Source organism: Cricetulus griseus, chromosome 2 (assembly GCF_003668045.3).
Source record: "Cricetulus griseus strain 17A/GY chromosome 2, alternate assembly CriGri-PICRH-1.0, whole genome shotgun sequence".
In the NCBI taxonomy this organism is placed as follows: Eukaryota; Metazoa; Chordata; class Mammalia; order Rodentia; family Cricetidae; genus Cricetulus; species Cricetulus griseus.
The window spans coordinates 68,947,645-68,972,903 of record NC_048595.1 but is presented as its reverse complement, the minus strand read 5'-3'; the positions used below and the strand labels follow the sequence as shown (position 1 = coordinate 68,972,903).

At 35.3% G+C, this 25,259-nt stretch overlaps 1 protein-coding gene across 16 annotated transcripts in view; it reads right to left on the bottom strand.

The window, feature by feature from the left end:
• Positions 1–25,259, bottom strand: part of LOC107978713 — an 81,867-nt gene that overhangs the window by 5,072 nt on the left and 51,536 nt on the right. For 11 of the 16 annotated variants that reach the window (XR_004768222.1, XR_003482182.2, XR_004768238.1 and 8 more), the window contains one exon: positions 15,826–15,936. The exons of 3 other annotated variants lie outside the window; for them this stretch is intronic. Coding sequence is in view for 1 of the 13 variants with exons in the window: in XM_027400221.2 (XP_027256022.1) it covers positions 15,826–15,936 (111 nt within the window). In the remaining 12 variants the exon portion in view is untranslated. Of the gene's footprint in view, positions 1–7,948; positions 14,446–15,825; positions 15,937–25,259 lie in introns of those variants that run through there. 2 more of the 16 variants (XR_004768220.1, XR_004768233.1) reach the window with 1 other exon arrangement.

Here is a 25,259-nt window from a genome sequence, read left to right as displayed (position 1 = left end):
TGATAAGAAAAGATCATTTTTATTATTTGAGAAGTGTGGGTTATTTATATAGAAAAGCCTCAAACTATTATAGAACAATTTGATAAAATGAGTTAACAAAAGGGAGAGATCATTGCCATGACAGCACACAGAAAGGGATTTATTCTTAATAAAAAGTCTCTTCAGAATAAGTTACATTCACTGAGAACAAGTTTGATGAATAGATATTTCCAGAAGGATTAGTTGCTCAAAGTCATAATGTCTCAGATCTCTTGTATAACAGGAAGCACTATGGACTTTTCGGTGTAGCTGAACATAAAGCAGGAAAGTGGGCAAAAATGCTATGAGAGAAGACAACAGTGTAGGAGCCAGAAAAAAGAGATACTTAATTGATTATAAACAATCACAAGGAACAACACAATATCAGTAGGTCTCAAACTGCATTAGAATCACCTGGAGATGTTTCAGAATATTCTGTCTCAAACATTTCCCTCTCCTTAATGACACTGAAATCCAAACACAAAGATAATCTGAGCTGCACCATAAATTTTGTCAACTGGACTAATATTTCTCAAATATCAGCACCTATCAGTGTCTGGAGAAATCATTTTACTATAAATTTTAGTACAGTCCCTCTTTGCAATTCAGTATCTCTTAGAGATTGGGAACTGGAATTTTCCAGTAAGCCTTTCCTGCTTAGATGAGTCTGAATCAGAGGCTTTGTTTTGAGAACCTCAACCATGAAAATTTAATTTAGTACTGATTTGTAACATACAATGTATCACTGGAAGCTACTACTAAAAATATCTGTACAAAGATTTTATGACCTACATTTACCTTTGTTTTTAGTTCCTGCTTTTCTTCCAGCTTACCTTTGCTCCCACTTCTATACACTAAAAGAGACATGGAGATGTGTAGTTAAAGCATTTTCCAAGCTTCTTTGTTAACATATCCCAGTGTGATACCATACTGAACATGATATGTAAGTGGAAATAGTGATGTTTATGAATATTGTGTTTACTAACACACAATAGGCTTAAATACACTCTCAAGAAAAGCACAGTTACTGTATCCTGCTAGTTGCTAAAATATACATTTACAAAATGAGAGGGACCCACCACAGGGAACAATCAAACTCCACACTTTTAGAAATTGCTCTGTAGTTCTTATGCCTGGAACTATTATTGTAATGTGTTGTTTCCTACTATGTGTTAGGCAGTCAGCAGCAGTGTTTGAAAACTTTACTCTTGCATGTTTCATTGTCTGATATGTGGAAGAACTTTATTTTAAACATAGCAGCTCCTGAGTGTACTTAATAAAGTGGGAATTGTTGACACAGGTACCAAGAGACAAAACGTTGATGGAAAAACAGAACCAGCTCACATTCTAAAATTATTATAAAAAATGCAATGGAAAAGGGGGGCAAAGACCAGCCTTGAAAATACTACCTATTGAACACATGCACTACTTTTTTATGTGCTAAATGAAAGAGGTAATAATAGAGTGACATTAAGTTCTTTCTTCAGATCCGTCCTCCAATATATTCATACATTATGGGAAATCTGTAAAAAGTATTAGCTGGATATGTTCATAGTGGGAGGTTATTATTCTACTTTCCCTATTTCTAGTTAAAATTAAAATGTAACCGCTCCTTGATACTTCCTGGGATAGGCAGTTTAAGAAGTAATAGCCCTTGACACCATAACATGAAGATTACAACCTGTGCTTATTTAAACAATATTACCAATATCTTTCAAAAATAATTCATCCTTAATCATGCTTTGGAAATTTAATCATTCCAAATGTGACATCTATTTTAGAGGAATTTTTCATATTTTACTTAAAAAAAAAACAAGCAAATCCACTTTGTATCTCATCCCACTTAAACTCCCATCTTCCTTTATTGATGCAAACATATTATGTTTTGTTTTATTATAAACACAGACTATAAAATGCATTTGATGAATCTTTCTTCCCTCCTTCCCTTCCTTCCTTCCTTCCTTCCTTCCTTCCTTCCTTCTTTCCTTCCTTCCTTCCTTCCCTCCCTCCCTCCCTCCCTCCCTCCCTCCCTCCCTCCCTCGCCCTCCCTCCCTCCCTCTTTCTTTCTTTCTTTCTTTCTTTCTTTCTTTCTTTCTTTCTTCCTTCATTTATCTTTCAGACATAGGTATGGAACCCAGAGGTCTACATATGCATGGCAAGTAATTTCCACAGAGATACATTCTATGTCGTTGCTGATTATTTACTGTTTCATTTGAAACAGAGTGGCTGCACTAACTATATTACCTGGAAATTAAATAGAGTCATGAATTGACTGTTAAGACTAATTCCAGCTATAAAATGATCTCCCAGGTTATCATTGCCATTTCAAATGTGAGAAAATTTGCATTGGGAAATGAATTAATGTCATGTTCTCACATCTTAAGGTAGCAATGATCAGGGAACAGATTGGGAAAAAGGAAGCCAAGCCTTCCAGATCATAAGACTTTCTAGAAAATTACAGCTTTGAGAACAAGGGAACATGTAAGTAGATAAGTCAATGTAAATTAGGAGTTACTATTGGCAACTATTTCTGAGAGAAATGTGCCCAACATAATTATGGTGACTAAGAGGTTAAGCAAAGTATGTGTATGAGAATATTGCTTAAAATAATTTACCACTTCATTTCTCCTATGCTGACTAGGTTTCATAGGTTTCCATTAACTCATATGAAATGACCTCTAGAAGTAATCCTTTGTTCAGTTTTTTTTTTTTTCCAAAAAGGATAAAGAGTCACACAGTAAAATGTTGGCCTGATTTCCACTGTCTGTCTTATTAAGAGCAATGATTTGACTTCTTTTTAACAACATTTGACACAACACTTGAAATATTGAGTATGCTTTAATTCTTGAGAATATGTGAAATTAAAAGTCTTTCTGAGACTGTGAGACTCAGATGAAACAGTAGGAATGGACAACAATTCAACTCGGATGTTACCTGTGTTTTAGCCTAACAGTTCTTAATGTACTTAGGTGAAAAGTGCTAAGTCTTTCACAAAATAACCTCTTCTGAGATCTTTTATCCCTTTTTTTTTGGGGGGGGGTTGCTGTTAAAAGAAATAACCATTAGGAAACGACCTTGTCATTCATCCTGAAGCTGTTTTAAGAAGCATGATGGAATACATTCTTTATGTAAGACACTAAGTAAAACATTGTCTTATGAATTTTCTTGGAAAGAACTTTTTCTTTGACAAAATGACTTGTCATCTTTAGAATAAAATTTTTGTGTAACTTTCCCCAAGGATATAAAACTAAATGGTGACAGTATGTCTTCTAGAGGTTCACTCTTCAAGATAATGGGTTCTAGAGATGACTTCTACCAAATATGGTTTCTAGAGGTTAGTTCAACAAGAGGATGGATTCTAGAGTCTACTTCTTAAACTGGAGGATGGATTCTAGAGAAGGCTGATTTTACAAAGCGATGATTCTAACAACTGATTCTACATCAGGAAGGAGTCTATAACCTGCTTCTTCACAAGCATGTGTTCTAAAGGTGTATATATATCTGTGCATGGATTCTAAAGTCTCGATCTATAATAGGATGATATCTGGAAATTGATTCAACAGTTGCATTTCATTATTGGAGTTAAGCTTTGTGTATTTGTTCTTTCTTAACCTTAAAGATGTAGAGTCAAATTCTTTCCAACTATACTTTATGTTTGAAGAGTATATTCACTCTCTGATAATTTCTGGAGTCTAATTCTTATTAGTTAATGATCAAGTAGCATGAATATACTAAACTATCAATGTGTTCTATATCATATTTCCTCTTCCATTTTTTCCTGTCATATTATTTCTATCAAGTTAAGGGTTTTTGGTCAAGGAAGTTTGCTTCTGATACTGTTAAATAATGTAGTAATGAAGGAAACCACATATCATTGTATTTTATTTTTAAATCTGAACTTGAGGGAGCCTAATGCCTTAGTTCAAGCATTAGACAGCAGATCCAGGAGGATTTCAGTGAGTTCCAAGCCTGCCTACACAGTGAGACCCTGTCTCAAAAATCACAAGCCCAAAAGAAATCCCACACAACTGGACTTAAGAATTAAACATTATTTGAATTTAGTTATGTAGTAGAATTGGTATATCTATACCAAGAGAGGGGGTCCATCTATGCTTTTTTGAATGGATTCTGATTGCTCAAACCACCTTATTGCTATATATTATGTTATAGCTTTAGCAGATTGGAATGGATTTTTAAAAGGTTACATAACAGGATTTTTTGTATTTTATTTTTTGGGTCTTTTGATATGGGGTTTCTCTGTATTGTTTTGGAGCCTGTCCTGGAACTCACTTTGTAGACCAGGTTGGCCTCAAACTCACAGAGATCCTCCTGCCTCTGCCTGCCCAGTGCTGGGATTAAAGGCGTGTGCCACCAACACCGGGCTATTTTTTTGGGGGGGGGGATTTTTAAAACTTGTTATTTTTCAACACAATGAAGTTAGTGGATTAATGGATCACATCCTTCATTTTCCCTAATCTGGCCTAGGAAAGAAATTCATGCATTTAGACTTTGCTATTACCCCTTGGTATTTTACTGCCTCCTTGTAAACAGTTGTTTTCCAGTAAGACTAAAATTTCACAAGACTGAATTGATAGTTTTACTCATCTAATAAACAATGCATTTGAAGAGGTTATAAAACAGGTGAAATGACTATTTCCAGAAAGGAACCATCTTATTCCCCACATGGATAAGTTGAATTTTAAGTTAAATATTAAACAGGTAAAGCATTTCCACTTCTATGTATCTTATAAGTAATTCTAGTTCTCTTCTAGGTCAATTTCCTTGCTTTGTTGTTACATTTTTGAGTTAGAATAACAAAATGATTTTGCTTGAGGGTAGTGTAACTATGTACCAGGTTTACAGTAATAATAAACATGTATATAATCCAGGGTACATATACCCTAGGTTTTGTAAAGATGGAGAATATTGGAAACTTACTCTATGTTGGCTATCTTTCAGTAGAAGAAAAAATGCAGGATTCATGAGTTGAAAAGACAATGCATTCTTAAATACTGTACTGCCAGGATGTATGTTTCCAAGGGGGGAATAGTGCCATGATTGTTGCTGGGTAACCAAGAGTGATCTGATTGGATTTGAGGCCTGTTCTACAGGAGGGAATTCAGTCCTGGAACAATATACCTGGTCAAAATGTCACATCTGTGGAAGTCATAGGCCCTAGTGTAGGTCCTGCTATTGTTACTATATTAATTATCATAGCATCAAGCAACCTTATAAATAAGCATGTTTACATATGATATCTTAATTGGTTCTTTGAGAATTTCATGTATGCATAAACTGTATTTTGATCATATTTACGCCCACAGTCCTGCCACTATAATTATTGCTCTTAAGCCTAGGTTGCTTTTAACACTGTGGAAAGAAGCTTCATTTTAGAGTGGGCAACAGTCAATGCAGAGAATCATCATAACAAGTCAAAGGGTTGAAAATAAGTGACTGTATGCACTTGTGCCTAAGTGGGTGCATTTTTAAAAATGAGACATCTTTATCAAATCCCTTTGCATGACTCAGGCTACATTAGAGAAAGAAGGTAAGAACTGGGGGTATGGAGGAATGACACAAAACTTTGTCTCCTGGACATGATGTACAAACATGTGAGTTTGTGTAATGACTTCCACTTCCCTCTCCTTCTTCCTCCTTCTCTTATCCTTCTTCCTCTTTCTCCTCCTCTTATTCTCCCACTAAGTTGAACTAGTGATGCCCTTATATGTGTGTCTGTGGGTCCATTGACTGGAGAATTAACAATCAATCTACCAGTTGCCAACCCTAAAAGAATGATTCTTTCTTTCCCAAATGGGTATCAGCAGCCAATAGTTCTTCAGTCACAATTTGGGTTTCATTAATTCCTCTCCCATCATGACAGAACTTTGGCTGGCTGGATTGTGTTGATGTTCTTTGTGGATAACCACAGTTTCTATAATTTCCCAAGTGGTATAATTACAACATGTGGTTACTGGGAATATATTTCTTCCATATGTCCAGGTCTTCTTGCATGGTTCAGCATTCTCTGAAGCCCAGTTTGTATTAATTATTCCTGAGTTTGGCTGGAATGAGGAAAGGGCAATAGGGTGGAATCATCAGAAAGCTTTAATCCAAGGTTTACATAGAAAATCTAGTTTCTTGCTCTATTTCACAATTCTTAATATTTTGTTTTGCCTAGCCTTAGTACTTTGACACATCATATTCTATATACAAAGAGTATTAGATGAACTTTAGTGCCCTCCTACCTCCCTCTTTCTTTCACTATAGGTGACTAGTAATTTCCAAAATTGCCCTACTCAGAAATCAACTTTCTTTCTTGACACTGTTCATTCAATAGAATATCAGATACTGTAATTTTCACCCCATGGGTACTTTTAGAATTAATATATGCTTTCCTTTTTGCTTCGTACAATTATTTATAGCTTTTGTTCTCTAGTGTAATTGACTCATCTTAGTGTATTCTGGCTGCCATCCTGAATTACTCAGCAATATTATGATTCAACAATGTCAGTTTTCCTATATAAAATATCTTACAAATATCTCACATTAATTCAATAATACTTCCATATGTTAGATTACATTAATTTTTCTCATATTTAGTTATTTATACATCCGTTGATGCCTCCTGCATGGCCTGCGCTTAATTCAGCTCCATGATTCCTAACAAAGCTTGTCTCTGTCCCTCCAACTCAGATCTGTAAACTTCTGTTAGGAATCCACTCACATAACCCCAGAACCAACAGCCTTCCTCAGTTATGCCTTCTGACAACTCACACATATAAGTACTCTCCCTTTAATGTAAAAGTATTGTTTAATTTACACCTTTAAAGTATGTCTTCTACAGGATGCTAAATTCTTTTAAAGTTGAAATCATGTCCTTATAAGATTCATATCCCTAGGTCTTGGTAAATTATAGGTTTTCAATGCCTTTCTCCATTTTCTTCATTGGTTTATCTTTCCTCTCACTCACTGGACATCAGAAACAATTCCCACACATTATGCTCTATTTAGAACACATCTCTATGCTACTCCATGTCATTAATCTTTGTAATGTCAGCATTCACAAAGTTTCCTGGAAGAACAGGGACACTAAATTCTCATGTTTAAAAATAAAAATGAATGAAAGATTGAATATATTAACTTGCGTCAGACTTCAGCATTATACATGTGAACACTGAATAGCTATAACAATATATTTCCACTTTCAAACTGACAACTCACCACTTCCAAGGAATTGAAATTTTGACACCATAAGAAATTCCACCATAGAATCCCAAAGTAATGAAATAAAAGATGGATAAATCATGGAAAAGAAAACAGTTTTCTTGAGGAAGCTATAAGAGTCCCTGGTAATTCAATACTACATGGTACAGTTTCAAAACCTAGATCATCTTTTAGCCTTAAAATATTATCACTTATTTCTCTGGTGTGTTACAGATGAAATTAGAGTGATCATATATTATTTACCAAGATAATAGAAAAAAATTTTTGCGTGGTTTAAGTTCGATATTACATGTCTCTGTAGCTCTACAATACTGTATATATTCATGCCATAGCCTCATACTAATTCCTCACAAGGAACACGTGCTCTTCACTGTCCTGTATCCATTCCTCTTCCATTCTTCTGGATGTTTACCCTACTCAGTTTACCTCACTCATCATCATACCTTAACATCACAATCAGGTCCATGATGATTTGAGTGACTCGGGATTAGGTTTCAGTATCATTATAGCATATTTCTTTATTGTTTTTCATGTTTTAATCACTTATGTGTCTTAGTAATCTTTTATATATTACTTTGCTCATACTTTACTTTTATTACAGTAAAAGTTCTTTGTTCTCAACTAGTCTTTTGATTGTCAATGAGACAATTAGTTACAGATATGTCATTGAAGAAATGACAAGATGATCCATGCCATGTTTTATAACTTTGTAATATTGTAGATTTTTGTCACATGAATATTTTTACAATCTGAAAATTTTCCTTGGCTTTTGTCAATTTAGGATATTCAAACTGCATTAAAAAAAATAAGAAATTTGTCAAATGATGTTATGTAGTAAAAATTAATGTGAATATTTAAAATTTCCAGTGTTGACATACAAGATGTAATAAATAATAAGCTACAAACTCAAAAGAAGAAATAGTTTAAAGCATATTTATATGTTATTTAATATCCCTTTACTGCACTTGCTTTTTATGAACTAATGATGCTTAAAACTGTGCTATTAAATTCTATATTGCTGTGAATTTTCTCATCCTACCAGTGTTGATTCCATCCCATTACAGACAGGAAAATAATTCTTCAGTTGAAGTCGATAATCTCCCCAAATTCATTTAGATACATTTGTTGTGTAACACGACCTAGCTTGGAGTATTTCCCTGTGCAATTGAGAAGAATGTGAATTTTGTAATGCATTATCTATTTGGATTATACTATTGTCCAATCTTTGTCTTCTGATTCCCATCTGGATATTTTATTCAGTCTTAAAAGCAATTAAATCCTTACTGAGATATTTTAGATCTATCAGTATTTCCACTTTATGCTCTGATGTCAGCTACATGTATATTTATAATGTTTATAACTTACTGGTGTATTTCTAAATACATATATTTTTCCTGTTTTATCTTTTGTGAGTCACATTTATATAATTTAGATTTATCACTCATTTCTGGCTAATTAATAATAGCAATGACTGTGTATTTGGACTTCCTTTTTGCATCGAACTACTGGGACACTAATGGGTGGTGAGAGGAAACTTTACTATCTTTATCCAGATCTTTGTAGAAAATCTTTGGGTTTCAAGCTAATTAGTATGTTGTAACAGGGTTTTAACATCTTTATTATTAAGCTTCAGAAATTACCTGGTATTTTTTTTATTATGGAGAGTCTTTAGGATGAATCAACATGGTCTTCTGACAAAGGATCTTTCTGAATGTTTTCATATGATCATGTGATATTTATTTTATTTCATAATATAATGAATTCCATTAACTTATTTTGAAAATTGCATGCATACTTTCACATCAGAGACAAATCCAGCTTGCAACAACTTTACTGATAGGCTATGTAATATTTTGGTGAGGGGTTTTTACTCAGTTCCTGAGAGATATGATTTTATTATTATTATTTATATTTCCATGTAAATTATTAGATTATTTTTCACTAACTACAGGTTTGATCTGGGGTAAATACTAAGCTCATGCTCTACTTTGAGCTATCACTAATATCCCTGATATTCAGGTTTTAGGTTAAGCTGAAATGCAATATATTAAAGTACCATTGGCTGAGGATGTAGGTTACTGGTGGCATGTATGCTTACCATGTGTTGAGGCCTTTGAGGTAATTCCTTAACATTATAAAAATAGAAGAACAAATAAATATGTACTGGTGACTACTAACCATGTAGATCGATTATTCTAAAAAATTAACAGTATAAAATTAAATTGTTTCAATTCAGAGATTGGTGAACACAGTTTCCATTGAACACAAGCTGACATTAAGCCTTTGTAACTCCTGCATTCCTCCTGTCTGGGAAATAAATTTGTTGCTATAAACCATTTCTTCAATATTTAGATTTTTTTTTCTGTATTTCTGACTCCTGACGTTTACAATGATTCTTTAGCTGGTGAATTTGGGGACAATGGATTTAGAAATATTCCTGAACTAGTGACTTTATGACATTTCTTTTTGTACCACTCAGTGTCCAACTGTCTGTTGTATTAGGTGTTATGATTCCTGTGGCCATGATTCACTCCATAATTATTAGATAATATTATGCCCTTGGACCTTCCAGCACATACCCTATGAGTATTTATATTTAGTATATTTAATAATATACCTTTTTCTGTTAGAATTTCTGACAAGGAATTGTACCTGCAAAGACAGACCAAACCTGCAATGCTAGGGAAAGATTGGAATACAGAGGCTAATTACCTTATCTCTGACTAACCACAACCACCTAAATAGGCATTCCTTGACTACCTCTATGATGGAACTAATATATTTGTGTCTAATTGATAGAAGTGTTTTGTAATCTGTTAACAAATCACTACTTTCCACCAACCAAAATGCTAAGAAAATCATCAAATAGGAAATGATGCCTATAGAAAAGGTTCACCCATATTACTGTAACTACCTTTTTTGTACCCACAAATTCATTAGCTTGTCATGATTTATGACTCTCCTTGTTATGTAAAACTATAAACTTCATGGAAATGCTTCCATATTATAACATGGAACTTGTGGCAAACTTAATCTGTGTTTCCAAGCCATGATAATTTAAAATGGCTACATAATGAAGTATTTCTTATTACCTTTAAGAGGAGAGCTGTGGCAGTTTTTTTATAGTGTTAAGGAAAGGTGTAATGTACTTGGTTTCATGCATACCTTCAAGAGACGCCCATTCTTTACACCATGTTATTCTTTTCAAATGTAATTTTTGTTACATCAATGCAACATGCCCCATTTATATTCATTAGGAGCATTGTATGTTTAAAAATTGGACAAGAGCCATGAAGACCATAATTGTAGAGGATGTCTCCAATGGGCTACATGAATCCAAATTTTCTACAAAGGTACACCAAAGCTGTTGTTGCAATAATTTCTTGGTCATACCTTTCCCATAGGTGATAATTCCAAGTTCTCTCTATATACTGTAGATAAATTGAAGAATAAATTTGAAAGTAGAAGCCTATTTATTTCCAAAAGAATAAAAACTGGCAGAGTATTGTTAATTTTATGTTGAGAGACTTAGTTAGTGTTTCTATTGCTGTGAAGAGATAACATGGCAACACAGCACTCATAAAGGAAACATTTAATTGGGGTTGGCTTACAGTTTCAGATGTTTAGTCCAATATCATCATGGTGGGAAACATGACAGAATGCAGGAAGACATGGTGCTAGAATGGCTGAAGAGTTCTACATCTTCATCTTCAGGCAGCAGAAGGAGACTGTATACCACCCTGGTCATGGCTTGAGCACATGAGACCTCAACGCCCAAACCCAAAGTGACACATTTTCCCAAACAAGGCCACACCTACTGCAACAAGGCCAACTTTCTTAATGATGCCACTCCTCTAGGCCAAGCATTCAAACACAAAAATCTATGAGGGCCATACCTATTGAAACCACTGCAGGAAGGATACATAGATTCAGTCAGATAGAGGTATTAGCCATAAATTGTTTTTCTTTTTCTTTTTTCCTTTTTTTTTGTTTTTTTGTGAAAGGGTTTCTCTGTGTAGCTTTGGAGCCTATCCTGGCACTTGCTCTGGAGACCAGGCTGGCCTCAAACTCAAAGAAATCTGCTTGCCTCTGCCTCCTGATTGCCGGGATTAAAGGCATGTGTCTCCAAAGCCCAGGCATAAATTGTTTTTCTTTCGAATGCTTTATATTGGATGGTATTATTAATAACATATGAATATTATTATAGACCATAGGATGTGTAAGCAAATTTATGTTTAATAATTTCATTAATTTACAGAAAAAGGAAGTCTTTTGATACTAAAATAAACTTTAAAATTGATATTTATTTGTGTGTGTGTTTGTGTGGGTGTGGGTGTGTGTATGAATGTGGACATGAGTGCAGGTGTCTGAATGTGTCAGATGTGTCATATTCTCTTGGAGTTGGAGCGGCAGATAGTTTTTAGTCAATTGATGTGAGTGCTTGGAATTGAACTTGCTTCCTCTGGAAGAGCATCAGTACAAATTCTTAGCAATTGAACCATATCTCTAACCCCAAAATTTGATACTAAGATGGAAAATAGCCTCTTATGATATCTTTTGTCTTTTATTCAATAAAAATTATCTTACAAATAACAAAACTGGTTCCCTTAATTTAAGAGATTTTTCAACATATCCCATGTCTTTTTGTGATGCAAATTTTGTTTGTTTGTTTGGTAAACAAAGATAACATATAAACACATGCATACAGATAGATGTTATATTCATTAAGTTGAAAAGGGAACATAGCATTGTTATGGAATTGTGAGGGACAGTGCAGAGCCCTGACAGCCCTAGGACCAGCCTCGAATTCTCTATAATCCAATTAAAGAAACAAATTGTAATGAAGAAGATAAAGGAGATTTGTTCAAGGTAGTCCTATGAGGGAGACAAACAAAGAAGTCATTTTTACAGTTCTTATATGAAATTAAATTTAAATGTAAGGCGAGAGGTATGCATGACTGATCATAAGAAGGAATCTTGGCCAAGAGATCTTGTCCTTATAATTGTCTCAACTTTAGGCAACTCCTGCAAGTTGATTTGATAAGTTGTTTGGCCTGTGTGACGTCTCATTCCTGGAGACAACATCCTATTTTGTCTGTCACCAGGCTTCAGTTATTCTCTCAATATCATATTCCTAGGAAAATTTCTATTTGGGGGCTTCTATTTCTTTAGTAGCCTGCTATCCAAAGTTCAGAGGAAATAATTTTTTTAGAATGTTTTCATACCCCTGAGATGAAGACTGTGTACCTTTTCAACTAGAAAAAAAAATTACTCATGGAGAAAACATATATAGCAATTGTAGATTTTCACAATAAAACAGGATTGGGGATTAGACAGGATTGCAGTATAACCCCCAAAAATTATAACATAAAACTCACAGACTAACCTGAAATTTTGTGTTACTGAATGACAAGGACTGATTTAAAATATCACACATTCCTTAAGCCCAATTGAAGAACCTCTTCTTTGTATATTTATTTCTACTGTAAATAGTGAACTTCTGAATAAGAATTGTAGTGAGAAATTCAGAACTTTTAGCTCTGTGTAAAGAAGAAACAAGCAAATAAAACTCCAGAATGTGAATGGGTGATAACTTAGTGGTTATCTTCTAATTGTTACCCTCTGAAGAAGATGGCTGAAGACAAAACTACAAATGGCTTTATGCTACAGAGTAAGTAATTTAAGTCAGCTATAAAGAACATTTCCTCAGAAGGGCAATACTTATTAAACACTGAAGCGAGTTTCCGAAGTCATTGTGAAGCAGAGCAGAAGTTATCTTTAAATAGGCCTTAGAAATATTTTTTTAAGTGACAGAAAAACAGTTTGGCATAACAAAAAATGACAGAGAGAGCATGTGTGTGCCCTGACAAACACTGAACAGCAAAGCACAAGAACCTTCTGAATCTGTAACATGACTTCTAAAATCCAGGCTATATTTCTTAAAAGAAAAATGAAAAATGAACTATGTGGTAAACATCCATTGGGGTCACTTACTATTATTCAGTTTTTAAAGCATCATTGTCACATTTGTCACACAAATATAACTTCATACTTTGCTCATTGTATTTTGAGAATGTGTTGGATAGTTTTAGGTCAACTTGACACAAACTAGAGTCATCAGAGAGGAGAGAGGCTCAGTGGAGAAAATGCCTTCATAAGATGGGGCTGCAGGCCTGTAGGGCATTTTCTTCATTATTGATTGATGAGGGAGTGCTCAGTCAGTTATAGGTGGTTGTATCCTTGGGCTGTGGTTCCTGATTTCTATAAGAAAACAGGCAATCAAGCCCCAAGAAGCACACCAGTAAACAGCATTTCTCCATGGCCTCCGTCTGCATCAGCTACTGCCTACAGGTTCCTTCCATGATTTAGTTACAGTCTTGACTTTTTGAAGATGAAGTGTGATGTATAAGTTGAATAAACCCTTTTCTCTCCAAGTTGCTTTGTTCAGTGTTTCATTACAACAATAGTAACCTTAAGACATGGAGTCTGGCATTTTTAATTTGTTATCAAGAGTAAATGAAATTAATGTTTGTTTCTTTTTATTTCATATTTTGACATGGTGCCTTGCCCTGTTACCTTGGAGTCTGAGCCCAAGCTCCTCTTCAACACCAAGACTGGTGGCCCATTGAGGCATGTGCCACAATGCCTAGTTTAGCAATGCCCTTAAAAACAGTCAGGTACAAAGGAAACTGCAATTTCTCAAACTACTAAAGGCAGTCCAAATATCAAAGCAGTTCAACCTGGTCCATAGAAGGACTTATGACAGACAATCAAAAGTCAGCATTCCTCAGGAGCTTGTGATGTTAATTTCTCTCTACAAAAAGAAGTCATTTTCCTTACCTCTGGCTAAAGCGGCATGTGGCTATCTGTAGTACTGGGCTCCTTGAGTATCATAACTACCTGTTACACATTTTAAAGTCCATGTGAACATCCCAGCCCTTCTCATCCCCCAAACTACCATATACCCCCTTCCCTAGAGCTATTCATTCTCCTTATAGCCCTGCTATTCTTACAATATTTCTTTCTCTCTTTTCTCTGCTACTGATTCTTTTATTATTCTTTCAATATTGTCTATCCCTGCTATCACCCCCTCTCTCACAGAGAGCCATGGGCAGGTCCAGTCCACTGGACATGTTCAGTCTACTTCATTTTCTCTCTGCTCTGGAGTCTTCAAGATGCATCTGGTTGTTCTCTCTCTTATATCTACAATAAAACATTCCCATTAACCATACCATATAGCAGTCATGTTATCAGTTTATATGTTTGTTTGTTATAAAACTTCATTATAACAACATATACCCTAGGTCAGGTGAAGTTACTATCAGCAGTAAGCTAATTAACTGAGCCAAATTAAAATTGGAAAGCAGAATTAGGACAATCATTTAATGTAAGTTGTAGTGATATTTTGTTTATAATCTAACAAACCAAGCTTGCCTGAAGATCAGAGTGCAGAGCTAAGTCTCTAGTTAGCCACACAACTAATTAAGAGTTAATCCACTAGTTAGCCACAGGGATAAGCCACTAGTCTGCCATAGATGATAGGCAGTGGTGGCTACACGTTTAACCTGGACACTTGAGAGACAGAGGCAGATGAATCTCTGTAAGTTCAGGGCTACCCGCAGCTACATGAGAGAGAATCAGTCTAAAAGAGAAAGAGATAACATTTTTGATCCCAGAACTTGGAGAGATACACTTTTAATCTCAGCACTAGAGAGGAATCTAAGGCAGGAGCTCAGTGCAGTCTCAGGAAGTCTGAGGTTTGGTGGAAAGGATTGAAGCCTCCAGTCACTCTGAGAAAAGGATCGGCACCCTTTGTTCTGAGCCTTGGTAGATGTCAGAACTCTCTAGTGGCTTGGCTGCTTGGCTTCTCTGATCTCAGCTTGACCCCCAATATCTGTCTTTGTGTTTTTATTACTTGAGCTACATTGTGGTTACAGTGGATACATGAGAAAGAGGAAAAAGAGATCCAACAAAGCGCTCAAGTGCATCTTCAGGTTCCTGAAGTGATTAAAGTTTAAGGACCAGTTCAAGGATAAGAATATCTACTGTCTAGTAAACACATATGGTCCTATTAGCCCGTCATTGTCTGGGGTTCTGTCTCATTCTATAAGACGATCTAGAAAGTTGTTAGCTTTTTCTGAATTTTATTTTTTCATTCAAAAAGCTTCTCGAGATGAGGATTTTCCTTCGTCAAGCACAATATTCTGGAGGAAATTACCATTTCTTTGGTGTCTCAAATGGAGAACATGGGCATTTCTTTAGGCTATCTTCAATTCTGCCAGGTTGGCTACTAGTCTATTTCACACTGTGATAAAAAAAGTTATTTGGGAAGTAAGGGGATTCAGAAGACAAGTTGAGAGGATGAAAGTTTAGACAACATGGCTACAAGATCTGATGAGTATAGATTTGGTTTAGTCACATCATGAAAGGGGATGGCATGATGGCAACATGTGAAAGAGTTCAATGTCACATGTGCCCACCATTTCTAAAGAACTGAAAGGTCTTGTTATTTTATGAGAATCTTCTCAAGAAATCAAAGCACCTTTTTGCAATAATGACCTCAATTCTTCCTAGGATACTCACCCCAATATTCTATTAAGCTTCCATATTCAAGGCTCCACATATTTTCAGATTGCCACGCTGACACTAATCTTGAAGTACAGTAAGAACATAGTGGGACAAGCTTCACAGAGCCTATTAATTAAAAGAAATGTGGTTTTCTATCAATCCATAATTTTAATGTATGCATCTTGAAATGTAGTTGGGATGAAAAGTCAGCCAAACATTAATATAAAATAATACTTCTCTTGGAATCTGATTTCCCTCTACCTTGTCCAACTTTCATAGATTTTAGGAAGAATGACTTTTCAAACAAGTTCAAGAATGTCTTCTGCACAAGATTCATGCCCTTCAGGGCCAAGTGGAAAATAATTTGAGAAATATAGGCTACATGTTTGTCACTAACAGTAACCTGTGGCCCACTCTGTGAAACCAGATGTCTCTCAGGAAGCACAGTCATCTAGTTGAAGGCTTTATGATGTTACTACCAAACACCTTTCTCAAACATGATAATAAATATTTTTGAAGTACTTAATAAATGAAATTTTTAAAAGAACAATAAATTTTGATGTAAATGCTGGCTGCTGGATAGAAATGCTATAATAACTTCCAGTTGAGAATGTACAATAATTCTCCTAAAGTCAATTTTGCATTAAAATTCAGCAGTGGGATGGGTTACTGAAAAAAGTACATAGAAAGCTGTTACAATTGCTTACAATATATCAATCTACTAAAATACATCCTAAATTTCAAAATATATTGAGCTTTAATGATCTGAGTAAGAATTTAATTTTGAGAAACTCAAGGGTACTATAGGTAAACTTACTACTATTACTTTGATAAAGGGATATGATGTCACACTCTCCTGTAAGTACAAGACTCTATACCAGTAGGTTAGTGAAGGCTCAGTCCTCATCAGAAAAACTTCTTTATACAGTGGACAATAGTTAACATAAGGCATCATAACTGATTGATGCACAAAGTCTATGTGTCCATGTAGAGCTAAGCTCAAAAAAGTACATCTAAATCAAACACATACTCCAAGGCTCAGGGGCCATTTCACATGAGTGGATAGAAAGATTTTTTTTCAGAAAGGGTAACCATGGAGGACCTGGGCTACACACTGTCTTCTGTTCATGACAAGACCAATACCCTCATAGAATCATAGCACCTGTGGTTGCCTGCTCAAGAGTTGCAAAATCAAGTAGTCAACATTCCAGCAAAGAGTAGGCAGTGGCTCACAAACAGCCACTCCTCTCTGTGAAGCCCTTGACAGTTGGTGGCTGGTAAGAGTGACACTGCCAGCTTATTTAAGAACCTGGTCTCTGGTAGGTGGACCATGTTTCAGAAGATGGCCCAACATGTATGGTTGAGAGCATCACTACTAGGCCTCTGTGGGTTATTAAAAAAAATAAAAGCAGGAGGAAACTTAGGGTAGGGGTGAAGGTTGGAGGGGTGAGGAGTAAATCCAGGAGGATTTAATAGGGAGGATGGTGAGTCAGTATAAACAAAATACAAGGTATATTTGTGATGATATATTATTTATGATTTATTAATGTTTTCCTGAGAGTACAGAAATCAAAGCAACCCACAAGCCATAGAATAAAGAAATTGTGATACACAGCTTTAATTCCAGCAGCCATATTAGCTAGCCATAGAGCAGGCAGTGGTGTCATGACTTAAGAGACAAGCAGATGGATCTCTGTTAATTTAAGGACACACTGAGATTTATGAAATTGATCTAGTCCTGTGGAGAAACAGCTTACATAAAGGTGATCTCAGGACTTGGGAATCACATATCTTTAATCTCAGGATTTGAGGATTTGAGAGAGACAGAAGTCTGGTATTGGAGTCTGAGGCTTGTTTGAGAGATTTATTCTTCAGACATGTAGAGGACAAGAGAACCCTTTCAACATGAGATAGAGGTAAGAGCTATGGGTTAGCTGACTTTCTTGTCTGATCTTCAGCTTGAAGTTTGAAACCCAATATCAAACTGTGGGTTTGTATTATTCATGTTATATAAATATGCATGAAAATCTCAAATAATTAATTTAAAAATATCTTAAAAAGCAAATATTTTCTAAACTTTTTCAACACCCTGTGAAGGGACACATGACACTACCTACAATCTCAGCATTCAAGAGGGTCAACACAAGCTTTGAAATCAATCTGGTATATATAGAGACTGTCTCCAAAACTAACACAAATTGAAATCTCCAAAATCTAAACAGAATAAACATTAGGAAAACACAAAATTCTGTAATACATGGCTGCAAACTTATTTTTTCCTGAAATTAAAATAAAGTTTATCAAAACAAAAGGATAGCAAAATGGCAACTAAGGGAGACACAGAACTAGAAGTAAAGACCTACTAGGAGTCCAGTGAAGCATGGCAATGGAGCAGCTGAGTGACAATGACTCAGTGACCATGCAGAAGGGATTGTATAAAGCTCTAGTGTCCCTCATATGGAGACATGTTTCAGTGCAGGAGACCAAGGCAGCATCCACAGAGATGGAGCTCACTGAGGATTTTATTGCTCTAACTGATAGTCTATTTACTCAGACATTTATTGGAGTTACTTACAAATTGCAATGTCTTTATGGTTATATTGTCTCAGATTAAGTGCACTATGTTTTACCGTGTGAGGAAACTATACATGGAAGAGAAGTGAATTTAAATGACTTTTCCCAAGGCTTCCCATCAAATTGAGTAACAAATCAGGGTAGAACAATAACATATTTAAACATGGACTTTAAATGTAAAAGGGAAGAAAAACTAATATTTATTTCAAACACAGTGGAATATGCTTGATCCTTAGAAATTGTCTTTAAAACTCTAAATAAACTGTCTAACTGTATAATAGATCTAGTTGTGAATTTCAATATGAACATATTCATTCTGATTCCTTCATAAAATTCAAATTGTGTGCTTCCTGCTACTCACCTCACCCCAGAATTGTGGAAAATCCACCAAAGGCAAAGCAGCACATTGCCAAGTGATGTACAATTTGTTTTAGGTAATTATCTTGAGAATAAATAATTAAGAGAAAATCCATAAGTGTTAGCAGAAATGCCATTCCCATCACTCCACACATATGAATGATGTATGGATTCAGCCTGAAACATCTTCCCTTACTCAAAGCTTATTGTAAAATCAATAACATTCATAAGACTTCCACACACACACATTTATTGGCTGGGATAACCTTGTTTGATCACTTTCTCTAATCAAATGTATTCTTTGTTTAAAACTCTCTTCTTGTGCTGCCTGTATGTTTATACCTAGCACAGCCTGAACCAGTTACTGTATCCATTTCATCAGATTCTACTGAGTGTCTCTGATGCCTCACAGTTGTCTTTCAAAATTTAGGGTCTGGTGTGTGAGATATGTTGGTAAGAAGCTCTGAAACCTGGGCAAAGTGCAAGCCCAGGTAACAAAAGAAACAATCAGGACAGAAACTGAAACCACCTCCCTGGGGAGCAGAAAGTGTATGGGCCAGGTAGGGTGTTAGTTGGGGAGGTCAGGGGAGGAGGGAAGGGAGAGGGAACTGGGATTGACATGTAAAACAATCTTGTTTCTTATTCAAATAAAAAATTGAGAAAAAAAGATAATATGAAGAACTGTTCAGAAGAAATAAAATATATTGTGCTGGAACAAATGGTACAAAGAAAAAGACACCGGCTCTTTAGTGTGATGAAATTGTGTTGATCAATGGTTGGCACAAGCAGGAAGCAGAATTGCTGTTTTTGTTTGTTACCTGGGAACCAGATGTAATTCACTAATGGAATAACTGTTTTCGCAGTTCACAAATCATGTGTGCAGGACTGATTCTTGCTATGGGTGTGCTGTGGATATAGTTAATAGTGATTAATATATTATGCAGTCCCCATAACATATCCCAAACTCCTGCCCCCTCTCAATCTCTCCTTTTCTCTCCACATACTGGCTTTCACAGGGTATAAGCATAGAGAAGTGTCTCCCCTTCTGGGAATAAATTAGCACATGCATTTATGTCTTCAGAAAAGGAAATTTACCATTTTAAAATAAGGATTTCAAAGGCAGATCATAAACTGAAGACATTTAGTAGCCTCAACTAAAATGAAGACAATGATAGTGTTTCTGGAAACCCAACCTCTGCCATCTTACCATGCAAGTACTGAACTAATGTGCTTGCCAGGGCTGTTCTGTGAAGAATGTTGCTCAGCACTGAGCAGGGCAAAGTGGATTTTTAAAGGTAGATAGATTGTTAGTTTCTCAGCCAACTTGTCAGGTTGAAGGATATTTTAAGTGTGACAATCAGCCGTGAAGTTGTTCACATTACCAGTTTCGCTTCTTGGCTATAATTTTCAAAAGACAAAGTCAATGAACTAGATAAATGAAAATGTGGTAAGTGTGTTTACATAGCCCTGCAGTTAGTACTTTCACCTCCTGGATCCCATTCTCTAGTTGCTTTGTCTTCTCTGAATTAGTGCTCAACACTATCCACACAGCACTGCTTTCTCATTACACATTTGTTTGACTACAAATTAGGTTTTGAAGGAGAAAAGGACATTTTCAGTGCTTTCAGAATTTTCCTGTGTTGGAGATTTAAGGGTTTTTCTTTTTTTCAAAGGTGTTCAGAAAATTCTAAGCTAGAAAGCTGGTTAAAAATGTCTGCCTAGTGGCTCATCATGTCTATTTCAGGCAAATTTAACCATGGGCTTGAATGGTGATTAAATAGAGTTGAGACTACTTATATTGGCTACAATAGTTTGTAAGGCTTAAATAATTGTTACAACAACTGAGAGCCCTGTCAAACTGCTAAGCAAGTTCATTGATCTTAAAATTCAGCTGAACTCGAGAGAAAGACTGACAAAATAATTTGTAGATGTGACAGATACATCAGCTGGAGATACGTAACAAGTGTGAAGGTAGAGTAGAGGATATAACAACAGGAGAGATAAAAAGATGTGTGGTGCTTTCAAAAGAAGAGTAGGCATCCATTTCTCCAAGACAGGACCCCAGGAATCAGATATCTATTCTACAAATAGGCTTTACCTAGGGTTTTTTTTTAATATACCTTAATACCTTCCGACTTTTCAGCTTATACTGTGCACATGATAAATAGACAGATTCTATGCCAAGCTCATTGAATCACTAGCTTTGAAAGCAGAAATATCCACATTTTTGGCCTGACTACATATAATGAATGCCATATTTTATAAGAACTGCTGATCTGGCCGCCATGTAATCGTCCCAAGGAGGAAATAGCCTACTATATTCTCTTTTTATGTTAAGGCCAACTGTATATGTTTTACACTGTCTGCTAGAAATACTTTCCTTGACATAGGACTTCATGGAAGGCAAGTAGCAATGGAACCCTCATCCTTGGTTACAAACATTTTGTTGACATAATTTATCTCAGAGAACAGTTTTCCATCTTCTAGGATAAGAGTGAGAAAACCTATCCTTGAACTAAGTGACTTAATTGTGGCACATCAGTTCCCACCTTTGCTGTATCTCATCTAACAGAATCAACAGCAACCTTAATGTCCAGGTTATAATACACTACCTCCTCCACAGACAGAGAGCAATAGATCATCAGTCATGTCACAGTCTGCAATTTGACAATCCATTTGAAATGTAGATAGTGTATGTAGTCATGAACCTAAAAGCAACATTCCATATGTAGGTGCAGAACTAGTGAAACCTGAGTGAATTCTTCCTCCATCCAATGTCAGTCTGTGGACAAAGATTCATGTGTGCTTTTAGAATACAACCATAAAATATTGGTCAAAACTCTGTGACACCAATAATTGATCCTTAAATTGACTTGTCTTCATCTCACTCTGTTTTTAGAATTATACTGCTATTCTACATTGGCACTATTAAATAGTCATCTTTAAATTATGACTTAAGAGTCGCCATTGTTTTGAACTGCATTTTCACACTAGACCCCCCACAGCTTAATTCTATATGGAGTGGCACTAACACTCCACATTAGCAAAAGCAAACCTCAGAACTGGGATGACACAGTAAATTTCCCAAGGAACCATTTTTTACAGGGGTAGGAGGGGCTTGACATGAATCTTCAAGACAAATAAATCTTCCATTGTTTTGACCCTGTGTTTGTTGAGGCTTCTATTACTTTGAAGAGACAACATGATGATGGCAACTCTTATAAAGGAAAAACATTTAGTTGGGTTGTCTTACATGTTCAGAGGTTTAGTCCTTAATCAATAATAATCTAGAGGCTTATAAACCACTTAACAAAAACGGAGTGTTCTGTTATACCCAGAAGAAAAAATGCTGCCTGGTCCACTGGCCCACTAACAAGTAATCCAAGTAGATTTTTGAAACTCTTGTTGTGGGGATTTTGTTCTTTGATGGTTTGCATTTCAGAGTATAACATAATTCCTTTTAGAAGTAATAACAAGAAAGGCCAAGTGTGCTGGTTCAGTGACTAAGAGTGCCTGAAGCCAAGTAAAATGACCTAAATTTGATTTCCAGAATCAAAGTTGTAAGAAGGTACTGACTGCATCAAGTGGTCCTCTGACTTCCAAATACTCTTCAAGGTCTCTCTTTCAGTGTGTGTGTGTGTGTGTGTGTGTGTGTGTGTGTGTGTGTGTGTGTATGTGTGTGCTTGTGTGTGTGTGTGTGTGTGTGTGTGCGCATGTGCACACGCGCGTGCGCACGCGCGTGTGTGTATTTGTCTGTGTGAAAATAAATATATAAATAGCTTTTCAAATAATCATTAAAAGTAAATACTTCTTATATGAAAGTGAACCAACATGGTGGTAAGAATAAGTGAAAATATAATCTAACTCACTTTTCTCTTGAAATAGTTCTATGCTTTATTCAGGGTAATAATGAGGCTGTCAGGAATGATGAAGTCCTCATATACTTAACAGCAGTCAAAATATTTAGAGGAGTTTTGTTATGCTATTGGTTTCAAAAAATCATATACAAAGGTAGGAATTCATGAAGATTGACATGATGAGGAAACTTCATCTATGTTAACCTAGTTGGTGGTATTCATGGTATTATTGCTTGGAGTAAGAAGACTTAGTTTTAGTGATTATGTTCATATCAATAACTGTAGATATTATTGGCTTCAGTTGTTAAAAGCTACAGGGAATGTTATTACTTCCTCTGTCCATTTGTTACACTCCTGCTTTCAGGTCTTTCCTGAAGAACTTCCTTTTGCTGACATGAAACTGAAGATGTGATATTTCATCTAATCTGCAAGAATACTACCTTTCTCTGCCTTTCTTATGAACAGCTAGTCGGTGGTATATTTTGGATTTTTTAAAGAAAAGACAAAATCTTGAAATTGTTGTACCATATTCATCTAAATTTTTGTATGGATATGTAATTTTCATTAAAAACTCTAATTTAAAGAAGATGTAATCATCAAACTACGGGAAATTCAAGATATTTCCAAACATTTCTGTGAATTTTCTTTTCTGGTCCTTGACAAATCTTTGAAGATGCAGTTAAGCTCCTTAGAGACAAGCACATTGGATAAGACCTGGATAAATCTATGAACATAAAAATATATCATTATAAAGCTGTTCCATTTGTTTGTTTTAAGTCTATTAAATTATTGGGATAAATTTTTTGGTATGTAAAATTTTTAATAATAGATTAGGAAATGACAGTGTTTCATATTACATATTGATGTTAGTATTTTAGGTTTAATTAGCAATTTGATTATTTCCTTCCATCCTTTTATCAAAAACTGAATTCCATAATTGATCTTAGCATTACAGTTATAAAAATTAAGGTTCATTTCTCAAGCATCTAATGTCTAGAACTAGATTTAAAGAGTACAAAGTAAATTAGTAATGGTAATTTATTGTAACTCAAATTATTCATGATTTCTATGAGGGGAATTAGATCATAAAGTATAGTCACATATCAGGTATCAGTATATGTGAACAAAAGGCTGTGGATTGACATGTCTCTGAGATTATATATTTCAGCCTTTACAGATGAAAGACACATGAGCACAAGGTAAATCACTTAGTATTCCTCAGTCAGCAATGGAAAACAGAAGGATAATTACATTAAAAGTAAATTATGGGTTTATTTTAATTCTGTGGAATTTAAAATGTTTCAGAAAATGTGTGAATATGTTTTAAAAATGCAGGTGAATTCATTGTTTCTGATATTAGAGGAGAAAATTGGACCCATGTTCTATAATAAGATGTCATCCCCATGTCAATGAAAAATGAAATTTTTAAAATGAGTGATGGTGGAGATAAAAATATTTAAAAAGTATGGTGAAGAACATAGCACTACAATGTGTGCATTGAATGTTTAATATAGTAAAAATTAAACTTGGAGAAAATTAAGAAGGATCAAGTCCAGTGTTAGCACTGACTTTGCTAGTGACAGTGGTGTCCACACAGCATTGGATACTCATTATGTCCTGAAGACTTGTTTCATCTACACTTTGAAAATATGCATAATTGCAATATGTTTTTAAAGATAAGTGATCTAGAATTCAAGACAGTGGTAAATTCATACAGAGCAGCCAGTCTGAGAAACACATTTCCCAAAGATGACTGCAGATTAGCTGTCCTTGTTTGTCATTTTTTCATCATTAAGGGAGGACTGTGTTCCATTGTTTTGAATCTGGGCTACCTTTGATGACTCGTCCCCACAGAGACAACCAAGCAGATAACACACTGTGATTTTGAACACCAAGAGAACAATGTATCATGCACTTTTTCCTCTTTCTTTTGGAATGACACATTTATCATCCATCTCTGCACAGTGAGGTTTCCTAAACAGCAGGTCCCTAAGTGGGATAAAATGCAGTCAGATCCACAAAGAAGCCAGATGAAAGGTTGTCAGCAGCATTTAGTATTCATGCAAGGTAAGAATTGTTGTTCTCAGTCACCAGGTTTGGGGTTAGAAAACTCAGTTATAGACAAAGATAAAGATTTTAATAACTCTAAGTCAGCAATAGATATTAAAAAAAAAAAACTTCTAAAATAGGCTTTAAACTGAGCAATAATTAAAACCTGAAACTGTTCTTAAGAAGACTCACAGAAAAAGATGAGATGACACATGGTGGGCTATGAATAAAGTGAGACAATATGGAAACTGTGATCAAGCTGAAGAAAAGAGTTAACTGTGTAGCTTAGATGCCAAAAGTTCTGTTTATATCCTGGACACAGATTCTTTAAAAAGTCATCAGTCTTTTCTATTCAGTCACTATTTGGGGACTTTCAAAGAATGTTTTTTTTTTTTTTTAAATTTTGATGAATTACGACATCCTTTGATTTTACTCTGTGTGCATTTGTATTGCATGGATGGCTAAGAAACTATTGTCTTATCCTTAGTCATAAAAACTTCCCCTTTTCATTTTCTTTTAGAAGTTTTCCATTTGCCTTTATTATTCTGACTTTAAAGTTTTTTGGAATTATATGTGTCTTCTATAGTAGTGTGGTCTCATGCTTCATATTAT